Here is a 12,235-nt window from a genome sequence, read left to right on the forward strand (position 1 = left end):
CTCAATAGTTGTGGCCCATGAGCTTAGTTTCTCTGTGGTTTGTGGATTCTTCCCAGAACAGGGATCAAACCTGTATCTCTTGTACTGACAGGTGTATTCTTTACCAGTGAGCCACCAGGGAAGCCCTTGCTTACAGTGAACATCGACATTTTAGGAATCAGTGAACTAAAATGGACTGGAATGGGTGAATTTAATTCAGATGACCATTATGTCTACTACTGTGGGCAAGAATCCCTTAGAAGAAATGGAGTAGCCCTCATAGTCAAAGAGTCTGAAATGTAGTACTTGGGTGCAATTTCAAAAATGACAGAATGATCTCAGTTCGTTTCCCAGGCAAACCATTCAATATCACAGTAATCCAAGTCTATGCCCCAATGTCGGCCAAAGACGCTGACGTTGAATGGTTCTATGAAGACCTACAAGACCTTCTAGAACTAATGCCAAAAAAAGACGTCCTTTTCATTATAGGGGACTGGAATGCAAAAGTAGGAAGTCAAGAGATACCTGGAGTAACAGGCACATTTGGCCTTGGAGTACAAAATGAAGCAGGGCAAAGGCTAATAGAGTTTTGCCAAGAGAACGCACTGGTCATAGCAAACACGCTCTTCCAACAACACAAGACACAGCTCTAAATATGGACATCACCAGATGGTCAATACCGAAATCAGACTGATTATATTCTTTGCAACCAAAGATGGAGAAGCTCTATATGGTCAATAAAAATAAGAACAGGAGCTGACTGTGATTCAGATCATGAACTCATTATTGCAAAATTCAGACTTAAAGAAAGTAGGGAAAAGCACTAGGCCATTTAGGTATGCCCTAAATCAAATCCCTTACACTTATACAGTGGAAGTGACAAATAGATTCAAGGGATTAGATCTGATAGAGTGGCAGAAGAACTATGGATGGAGGTTTGTAACATTGTATGTGAAGTGAGTGAAGTCGCTCAGTCATGTCTGACTCTTTGTGACCCCATGGACAGTAGCCTGCACCAGGCTCCTCTGTCCATGGAATTTTCTAGGCAAGAGTACTAGAGTGGGTTGCCATTTCCTTCTCCAGGGAATCTTCCCGACCCAGGGATCAAACCCAGGTCCTCCCACATTGTAGACAGACACTTTATCATCTGAGCCACCATAGGAGATGTTAACCAAAACTATCCCCAAGAAAAAGAAATACAAAAAGGCAAAACGGTTATCTGAGGAGGCCTTACAAATAGCTAAGAAAAGAAGAGAAGCTAAAAGCAAAGGAGAAAAGGAAAGATATATTCATCTGAATGCCGAGTTCCAAATAATAAGGAGAGATAAGAAAGCTTTCTTAAGTGAACAATGCAAAGAAACAGGAAAACAATAGAATGGGAAAGACTAGATATCTCTTCAAGAATATCAGAGATACCAAGGGAACATTTCATGCAAAGATGGACACAATAAAGGACAGAAATGGTAGGGACCTAACAGAAGCAGAAGATATTAAGAAGAGGTGGCAAGAATACACAGAAGAACTGTACAAAAAAGATCTTCATGACCCAGATAACCACAATGGTGTGATCATTCACCTAGAGCCAGACATCTTAGAGTGCGAAATCAAGTGGGCCTTAGGAAGCAGCACTAGAAACAAACCTAGTGGAGGTGATGGAATTCCAGCTGAACTATTGAAAATTCTAAAAGGTGATGGTTTTAAAGTGCTGCACTCAATATGCCAGCAAATTTGTAAAACTCAGCAGAGGCCACAAGACTGGAAAAGGTCAGTTTTCATTCCAGTCCTAAAGAAGGGCAAAGCCAAAGAATGTTCAAACTATTGCACAACTGCACTCATTTCACATGCTAGTAAAGTAATGCTCAAAATTTTCCAAGCTAGGCTTCAACAGTATGTGAACTGAGAACTTCAAGGTGTACAAGTTGGATTTAGAAAAGGCAGAGGAACCAGAGATCAAATTGAAAACATCTGTTGGATCATTGAAAAAGCAAGAGAGTTCCAGAAATCTACTTCTGCTTCATTGACTACGCTAAAGCCTTTGACTGTGTGGATCACAAGAAACTGTGGGAAATTCTTCAAGAGATGGGAATACCAGACCACCTTACCTGCCTCCTGAGAAACCTGTATGCAGGCCAAGAAGCAGCAGTTAGAACTGAACATGGAACAGACTGGTTCCAAATTGGGAAAGGAGTATTTCAAGGATGTATTTTGTCACCCTGCTTATTTAACCTATATGCAGAGTAAGGATATCATGTGAAATGCCAGGCTGCATGAAGCACAAGCTGAAATAATGATTGTGGGGAGAACTATCAATAACCTCAGATATGCAGATGACACCACCCTTATGGCAGAAAGCAAAGAGGAACTAAAGAGCCTCTTGATGAAGGTAAAAGAGGAGAGTGAAAAAGCTGGTTTAAAACTCGATAGTAAAAAACTAATATCATGGCATCTGGTCCCATCACTTCATGGGAAATAGATGGGGAAACAATGGAAACAGTGACAGACTGTATTTTCTTGGGCTCCAAAATCACTGCAGATGGTTACTGCAGTCATGAAATTAAGAGACACTTGCTCCTTGGAAGAAAAGCTGTGACAAACCGAAACAGCGTATTAAAAAGCAGACACATTACTTTGCCGACAAATGTCTATCTAGTCAAAGCTATGGTTTTTTCAGTAGTCATGTATGGATATGAGAGTTGGACCATAAAGAAGGCTGAGCACCGAAGAATTGATGCTTTTGAACTGTGGTGTTGGAGAAGACTCTTGAGAATCCCTTGGAATGCAAGGAGATCAAACTGGTCCATCCCAAAGGAAATCAGTCCTGAATAGTCATTGGAAGGACTGATGCTGAAGCTGAAGCTCCAATACTTGGCCACCCAATGCAAAAAGCCGACTTATTAGAAAAGACTCTGATGCTGGAAAAGATTGAAGGCAGGAGGAGAAGGGGATGACAGAGAATGAGTTGGTTGGATGGCATCACCAACTCAATGGACATGGTGAGTTGGTGAAGGACAGGGAAGCCTGGCATGCTGCTGTTTATGGGGTCACAAAGAGTTGGACACAACTGAGTGACTCAACAACGATAGTCATGGTAGTTTTTTGAAGCTTAGGAGGAAGATCTTTCTCAGAGAGTATCTCATCTGTTTTAGACTATGGCGTCATCAATCCGGGACGACTTCAAAATCACGGTTTGGGGACCATGCAGATGATATGAACTTGAGCTGCAAATTATACAAAAAGTCAACCTGTAGTTAAAACTTCTCAGATACTTCCTTCCAGTCCTCTTAACTTCTCAGTGTCAAGGCAACTTTCCTTTCAGGTCTCTGAGGTTAGAAGTGGCAGATTTGTCATTTTTTTGTCCCAGATGGATATGGTAGTCTTCTCTGGATTTTTCCCCCCTTCATGCTAGTATTTTTGACGTTTTCTTTAAGAAGTTATTCTGTGTCCTAGGTCACAATGGTTTTCTCCAACATTTTTTTTATTTTCTAGTCTACCTTTCACATTTTAGTTTTTAATACATTTAGAGTCCATCTCTATATGTAGTATTAGAAAGGGATCCAATTTTATTTTTCTCTTTATATTGAGCCAATTTTCTCATCACTATCTGCTAAAGAATCTTTTCCCCATTCATTTGTAGAATTCCTTTTTTTCATATTAAGTAGCCATATATATAGGAGTCCCTTTTGAGTTCTCTTTTCTGTTCTCTTGGCTTACTTGTTCCTATTTCTATTACCATAGATTATAGTGTATCTTAGCTTTTGGTACAGCAAGTCCTTTTTTCGTTCTTCTTTTTAAGGTTGGTTTAGCTGTAAATAGACCTTTATTTAGCCATACAAATTATAGAGGTTTTTTACAAGTCCTTGAAATAGTCCAACTGAAATTTGAACTGGGAATGTATTAAGTATAATTTAATTGGGGGAGTACTGACATCTTTATAATCTTAAATTATTCCAGCAAGAGCCTAGAATGTCTCTCCATTTATTCAGATCATGCTTTATGTCCTTTAATAGAGCTCTAATAGTCTGTTATATGATGCTGTTCTGTCTTTTTGGTTAATATCTTGTTACTTGGTCATTTTATTGCTAGTGAAAAATATCTTTCATTATTTAAAATTACATTTGTCTAGATTTTTTTGCTACAGTAGAGAAATACATTTATAAGACATTTATAAGTTGTGCTTGTATTCAGAAACCTTGGTGAACTCTTTCATTAGCTCTGATGGAGAATGTCTTTGATTATCATTTCAATTGCTTTCATGCTTACTGTTCTACTCAAATAATCTATTTTTCCCCCAATTTTGATGTTATATTTTTTCTAAGAAGTTAACCATTTCACTAGGTATTTCACATTTATTATTCTGGTTATTCAAACTATTTTTCTCCTCTCTCCTCTTCTACTTCAATTTTCAAAGAGCTTTATATTTACTTTTGCCTTTTGCCCAGGACTATTATTTTCAGTTTGAGGGCTCCTGACTACACAGGGCATATAAATTAGAATTTCAAATCAGTATGAGGGTAGATTCTTGGTTAAAATTTTCAAAGAAGGCTTTTTCTACACCCAGAGTTCAAGCTTCCTTGTCTGACCATATATATTTTTTTAATTTTCTATTTTTGTCTGTGCTGGGTTTCTGTTGCTGCTTGGGCTTTCTCTACTTGCAGTGAGTGGGGGCTACTCTCTAATTGTGGTGCAATGGCTTCTCACTGTGGTGCCTTCTCTAGTTGGAGGAGATGTAGCTCTAGGCATACGGGCTTCAGCAGTTGCGGGGGGCCTAGTTTCCCTGAGGCATGTGGAATCTTCCCTGAACAAGGATTGAACTGCATTTTTTGAAGAAGGATTCCTCTGCATTTCAAGGCAGATTCTTAACCACTGGACCACCAGAGAAGCACTGGTGGTAATTTTTTCTAGCTACTTTTTTATCAAGTGTGTAGCAATTTGTGAATCCTGGCTTTTTTCCCCTGGGGTCTCATTTAAATACCACTTCACACAGGCCTTGTCTTTTTCCCCACCTTGCTGTTCCCTCAGTGGCTGACCCTGCAAATGACCAAGGGCATTTAAGTATTAACAAGTTTCCATTCTTGTTTCTCAGTTTTCTCCTGATTTTTGGCCTAGAGATTTCCATTACTTTCTTATTAGGATCTATATTCTGCATTTAAAAAGATGTTTGTTGTATTTTATTCAGCATTCCCAAGTGTTTTATAAATGGGAGATTATTTTAGGCCTATAATATGTAGAGATCATTTTGAGATAAAAATATAGAAAGGTTATTTGTAAATATATCAACTTGTATTTCAACATTAATTTTCCTTTTGCTTATGTTTTTAATCAGTAGGCCATTATGGATGTAAATAATATATCGTGAAGTATAAAATCAATTTTAAACTGTCTAAAAGTCAAAACTACCACTGCATCTAGGGTTATTCTGCTGAGTAATAAACTGAGTTTCTTCATCATCAGCATAGTCATAAATTCCCAACTAATCATTGTAGGCTCTTTTAATACATTTTCAGAGACTGATATCCTAATTTAAAGAGAAGAAAAAAAAAAGGTTTAGTTGAAATTGTAACAATGTCACTTCCGCTTTCAAAAGGAGACCTGGAACACCCTTGCAAAAACACTAGGAGTTTATTACCTACTGAATGGGAAATTCTGACCTGCAGAATGAAATGAAAATCCCATATAATCTGGCTTCCCACTTACTTTTTCAGCTTCATCTTTCACTACTTATCAAAGATGCATCTGACAGGGACTTCCCTGGTGGTCCAGGAGTTAAGAATTTGCCTGCCAACGTAGGGGACACAGGTTCGATCTCTGGTCAGGGAACATAACGATATGCCGTGGGGCAACTAAGCACACGTGCGACAACTACTGAGCTCCTGCTCTAGAGTCCACAAGCCGCAACTAAAGAGAGAATAGACCCCACTCTTCACAACTAGAGAAGGCCTGAGCACAGCAACAAACACCCACCACAGCCGAAAATTAATTTATTAAAAAAAGTACCTGACAATTGTGATGCTCAGTGATATTCCTGCTTGCCTGGAAGGCTTTTTCTTCACCTAAAAACCTTATGTTGATTCTTCAAACTCCAGTACAAATGGTAACTTCTTTGAGTAATTCTTCCTTTCTCTCCCAGGCAGTTAAGCACTATCCTTTTTATGCCCTCACATTTCTATTTGTGTTACAGAATTTACCAAGTGGTATTGTAACTTAAGCTGTTTAGACTTCTCTTTTCCCTACTAGCATAAGTTCCTAGAACACAGGAATCATATTTATTTCTACAGTTCCAGCACCCCACACATCACATTGAACATAGTAAGTACTCAATAAATGATTCAGTATTAAATGAATGAAGTAACTGTTGCTGTCTTTATGAATGCCAACTGTTTATGTCTATGAGGTGAAATGTGCTATCAATAAAATCTCTAACCTAGAGCATTACTTGATTTTATTTGTTCTTTTTGTGCCTTTCTAGACTTCAAAGCAGCATATATTGAAAAAGATCCAGAAATTCACAGGTCAGAAAGATCTTATCTTTTATTCTTCAGTTCAAGACTAATGACAAATCAACTGCAGGGTCTGCTTTAAGACTTTAACCTGTAATAGCAGGTAGAAGGAGGAAGGTTGAAAAGATTGTGTTATATGAAAGAAATATGCCTACTCTTTCTAGCAACTGCACTTCTGAAGAAATGTAAATTGCTTCATAATTCTTTTCATGAATGAAAAGAATCATGGATTCTTTCATCCCTATCTTCGTACTTCCTTTCCTAATCTCCTTTTGTGAAAAGCTTAAAGTATCAGGAAAGAAACTGTGAGAAGGGGTAACTATGAAGAGTTTGGTGTAGGAAGTTTTGATACCTTTTTTTCTCTACCATAGAGACTGGATAATACATATCTTTTCCTCCAAAGATATGTATTTCTCTGTTTTCCCCACTTCTTTTCCCTACCATGATTATTTGATGCTGTTTCCAGTGGCTTACATTGACTACATGGTGAAGACAGCACACTGTCGCTTAAAAGAGAAACAAACAAAATGAGACGCTGGTTAAATCTGAGCTCTACCACTAATTAGCCTTCTGATCTTAGGCATGGTTTTGTTTTTGTTTCCTTATACGCAAAATGAGGGGATTGAACTAAGGTAAGGTCAAGATCATAATTCTAATAGATTCTTCACCTCTACTCCCAGATCCACAATTGGAAAAAAATCTCAGGATGGGTTGCATTGAAGCTAACCTGAAACAGTGAGTAAAATCAATCTTCTCTGTGTCTATATTTTCTCTCTTCAGCTTACCCTACTGAAAAATCCTGTGAAAGTTAGGAGTAAGATACCTGGGATTCTGTTTCACTTCCCTCACTATGATAGCTGTCCCCTTTCTAAGTCTCTTCATTGTTCTCCTTCAGTTCAGTTCAGTTCACTCAGTCGTGTCCAACTCTTTGCAACCCCATGAATCACAGCACGCCAGGCCTCCCTATCCATCACCAACTCCCGGAGTTTACCCAAACTCATGTCCATCGAGTCGGTGATGCCATCCAGCCGTCTCATCCTCTGTCGTCCCCTTTGCCTCCTGCCCCCAACCTCTCCCAGCATCAGGGTCTTTTCCAATGAGTCAACTCTTCTCATGAGGTGGCCAAAGTATTGCAGTTTCAGCTTCAGCATCAGTCCTTCCAATGAACACCCAGGACTGATCTCCTTTAGGATGGATTGGTTGGATCTCCTTGCAGTCCAAGGGACTCTCAAGAGTCTTCTCCAGCACCATAGTTCAAAAGCATCAATTCTTCGGTGCTCAGCTTTCTTCACAGTCCAACTCTCACATCCATACATGACCACGGGAAAAACCATAGCCTTGACTAGATGGACCTCTGTTGGCAAAGTAATGTCTTTGGTTTTTAATATGCTATCTAAGTTGGTCATAACTTTCCTTCCAAGGAGTAAGCGTCTTTTAATTTCATGGCTGCAATCAGCATCCGCAGTGATTTTGGAGCCCAAGAAAATAAAGTCTGACACAGTTTCCACCGTTTCCCCATCTATTTCCCATGAAGTCATGGGACCAGATGCCATGATCTTAGTTTTCTGAAAGTTCAGCTTTAAGCCAACTTTTCACTCTCCTCTTTCACTTTCATCAAGAGGCTTTTGCGTTCCTCTTCACTTTCTGCCATAAGGGTGGTGTCATCTGCATACCTGAGGTTATTGATATTTCTCCCAGCAATCTTGATTCCAGCTTGTGCTTCCTCCAGCATAGCGTTTCTCATGATGTACTCTGCATATAAGTTAAATAAGCAGGGTGAAAATATACAACCTTGACATACTTCTTTTCCTATTTGGAACCAGTCTGTTGTTCCATGTCCAGTTCTAACTATTACTTTCTGACCTGCATATAGGTTTCTCAAGAGGCAGGTCAGGTGGTCTAGCATTCCCATCTCTTTCAGAATTTTTCACAGTTTATTGTGATCCACACAGTCAAAGGCTTTGGCATAGTCAATAAAGCAGAAGTAGATGTTTTTCACAGCATCATCTTTCAAGACTTGAAATAGCTCAACTGGAATTCCATCACCTCCACTAGCTTTGTTCGTAGTGATGCTTTCTAAGGCCCACTTGACTTCACATTCCAAGATGTCTGGCTCTAGGTCAGTGATCACGTTATCGTGACTATCTTGGTTGTGAAGATCTTTTTTGTACAGTTCTTCTGTGTATTCTTGCCACCTCTTCTTAATATCTTCTGCTTCTGTTAGGTCCATACCATTTCTGTCCTTTATCGAGCCCATCTTTGCATGAAATGTTCCCTTGGAATCTCTAATTTTCTTGACGAGGTCTCTTGTTTTTCCTATTCTGTTGTTTTCCTCTATTTCTTTGCATTGATCACTGAGGAAGTCTTTCTTATGTCTCCTTGCTATTCTTTGGAACTCTGCATTCAGATGCTTATATCTTTCCTTTTCTCCTTTGCTTTTCGCCTCTCTTCTTTTCACAGCTAATTGTAAGGCCTCCTCAGACAGCCATTTCGCTCTTTTGCATTTCTTTTCCATGAGGATGGTCTTGGTCCCTGTCTCCTGTACAATGTCACGAACCTCCGTCCAGAGTTCATCAGGCACTCTATCAATCAGATCTAGTCCCTTAAATCCATTTCTCACTTCCACTGTATAATCATAAGGGATTTGATTGAGGTCATATCTGAATGGTCTAGTGGTTTTCCCTACTTTCTTCAATTTAAGTCTGAATTTCGCAATAAGGAGTTCATGATCTGAGCCACAGTCAGCTCCTGGTTTTGTTTTCGCTAACTGTATACAGCTTCTCCATCTTTGGTTGCAAAGAATATAATCAATCTGATTTCGGTGTTGACCATCTGGTGATGTCCATGTGTAGAGTCTTCTCTTGTGTTGTTGGAAGAGGGTGTTTGCTATGACCAGTGTGTTCTCTTGATTTGGAAAACTCAGCAGTGGCCACAGGACTGGAAGAGGTCAGTCTTCATTCCAATCCCAAAGAAAGGCAATGCCAAAGAATGCTCAAACTACCGCACAATTGCACTCATCTCACACGCTAGTAGAGTCATGCTCAAAATTCTCCAAGCCAGGCTTCAGCAATATGTGAACCGTGAACTCCCAAATGTTCAAGCAGGTTTTAGAAAAGGCAGAGGCACCAGAGATCAAATTGCCAATATCCGCTGGATCATGGAGAAAGCAAGAGAGTTCCAGAAAAACATCTATTTCTGCTTCATTGACTATGCCAAAGCCTTTGACTGTGTGGATCACAATAAACTGTGGAACATTCTGAAAGAGATGGGAATACCAGACCACCTGACCTGCCTCTTGAGAAACCTGTATGCAGGTCAGGAAGCAACAGTCAAAACTGGACATGGAACAACAGACTGGTTCCAAATAGGAAAAGGTGTACGTCAAGGTTGTATATTGTCACCTTGCTTATTTAACTTATATGCAGAGTACATCATGAGGAACGCTGGGCTGGAAGAAGCACAGGCTGGAATCAAGATTGCCGGGAGAAATATCAATAACCTCAGATATGCAGATGACACTACCCTTATGGCAGAAAGTGAAGAGGAACTCAAAAGCCTCTTGATGAAAGTGAAAGAGGAGAGTGAAAAGGTTGGCTTGAAGCTCAACATTCAGAAAACAAAGATCATGGCATCTGGTCCCATCACTTCATGGGAAATAGATGGGAAAACAGTGGAAACAGTGTCAGACTTTATTTTTTTGGGCTCCAAAATCACTGCAGATGCTGATTGCAGCCATGAAATTAAAAGACGCTTGCTCCTTGGAAGGAAAGTTATGACCAACCTTGATAGTATATTAAAAAGCAGAGACATTACTTTGCCAACCAAAGTCCGTCTAGTCAAGGCAATGGTTTTTCCCATGGTCATGTATGGATGTGAGAGTTGGACTGTGAAGAAAGCTGACCGCCGAAGAATCGATGCTTTTGAACTGTGGTGTTGGAGAAGACTCTTGAGAGTCCCTTATACTGCAAGGAGATCCAACCAGTCCATTCTAAAGGAGATCAATCCTGGGTGTTCATTGGAAGGACTGATGCTAAAGCTGAAACTGCAATACTTTGGCCACTTCATGTGATGAGTTGACTCACTGGAGAAGACTCTGATGCTGGGAAAGGTTAGGGACGGGAGGAGACGGGGATGACAGAGAATGAGATGGCTGGATGGCATCACCAACTCTGTGGACATGAGTTTGAGTGTACTCCGGGAGTTGGTGATGGATAGGGAGGCCTGGCGTGCTGTGATTCATGGGGTCGCGGAGAGTCGGACACGACTGAGCGACTGAACTGAACTGAACTGGAGATGTTTTTCTGGAACTCTCTTGCTTTTTCGATGATCCAGCGGATGTTGGCAATTTGATCTCTGGTGCCTCTGCCTTTACTAAATCCAGCTTGAACATCTGGAAGTTCATGATTCACGTATTGCTGAAGGCTGGCTTGGAGAATTTTGAACATAACTTTACTAGCGTGTGAGATGAGTGCAATTGTGCGGTAGTTTGAGCATTCTTTGCCATTGCCTTTCTTTGGGATTGGAATGAAACTGACCTTTTCCAGTTCTGTGACCACTGCTGAGTTTTCCAAATTTGCTGGCATATTGAGTGCAGCACTTTCATAGCATCATCTTCCAGGATTTGAAATAGCTCAACTGGAATTCCATCACCTCCACTAGCTTTGTTCATAGTGATGCTTTCTAAGGCCCACTTGACTTCACATTCCAGGATGTCTGGCTCTAGGTGAGTGATCACACCATCATGATTATCTGGGTCGTGAAGATCTCTTTTGTATAGTTCTTCTGTGTATTCTTGCCACCTCGTCTTAATATCTTCTGCTTCTGTTAGGTCCATACCATTTCTGTCCTTTATCGAGCCCATCTTTACATGAAATGTTCCCTTGGTATCTCTAATTTTCTTGAAAATATCTCTAGTCTTTTCCATTCTGTTGTTTTCCTCTATTTCTTTGCATTGATCGCTGAGGAAGGCTTTCTTATCTCTCCTTGCTATTCTTTGGAACTCTGCATTCAAATGGGTATATCTTTCCTTTTCTCCTTTGCTTTTCGCTTCTCTTCTTTTCACAGCTATTTGTAAGGCCTCCTCAGACAACCATTTTGCTTTCTTGCATTTGTTTTCCATGGGGATGGTCTTGATCCCTGTCTCCTGTACAATGTCACGAACCTCCATCCATAGTTCATCAGGCACTTTGTCTATCAGATCTAGTCCCTTAAATCTATTTCTCACTTCCACTGTATAATTATAAGGGATTTAATTTAGTTCGTACCTGAATGGCCTAGTGGTTTTCCCTACTTTCTTCAATTTAATGAATTTGGCAATAAGGAGTTCATGATCTGAGCCACAGTCAGCTCCCAGTCTTGTTTTTGCTGACTATATAGAGCTTCTCCATCTTTGGCTGCGAAGAATATAATCAATCTGATATCGGTGTTGACCATCTGGTGATGTCCATGTGTAGAGTCTTCTCTTGTGTTGTTGGAAGAGGGTGTTATGACCAGTGCGTTCTCTTGGCAAAAAGTGCCAAACAAAGAGAACGCAAAACAGTGCATTCTCTATTAGCCATTGTCCTGCTTCATTCCATACTCCAAGGCTAAATTTGCCTGTTACTCCAAGTGTTTCTTGACTTCCTACTTTTGCATTCCAGTCCCCTATAATGAAAAGGACACCTTTTTGGGGTGTTAGTTCTAAAAGGTCTTGTAGGTCTTCATAGAACCATTCAACTTCAGCTTCTTCAGCGTTACTGGTTGGGGCATAGGCTTGGATT

General features: G+C 40.1%; 1 protein-coding gene across 1 annotated transcript in view; it reads left to right on the forward strand.

The window, feature by feature from the left end:
- SPATA31H1 (SPATA31 subfamily H member 1) overlaps nucleotides 1-12,235 on the forward strand; it is a 47,567-nt gene that overhangs the window by 16,210 nt on the left and 19,122 nt on the right. Inside the window, exons 2-3 of the mRNA XM_088841777.1 lie at nucleotides 6,446-6,488; nucleotides 7,157-7,211. Of these exons, the coding sequence (XP_088697903.1) occupies nucleotides 6,446-6,488; nucleotides 7,157-7,211 (98 nt within the window). The remainder of the gene's footprint in view (nucleotides 1-6,445; nucleotides 6,489-7,156; nucleotides 7,212-12,235) is intronic.

The sequence above is a fragment of the Moschus berezovskii genome, chromosome 11, assembly GCF_049115385.1.
Source record: "Moschus berezovskii isolate FMDL1 chromosome 11, NW_MosBer_1.0, whole genome shotgun sequence".
Classification (NCBI taxonomy): Eukaryota; Metazoa; Chordata; class Mammalia; order Artiodactyla; family Moschidae; genus Moschus; species Moschus berezovskii.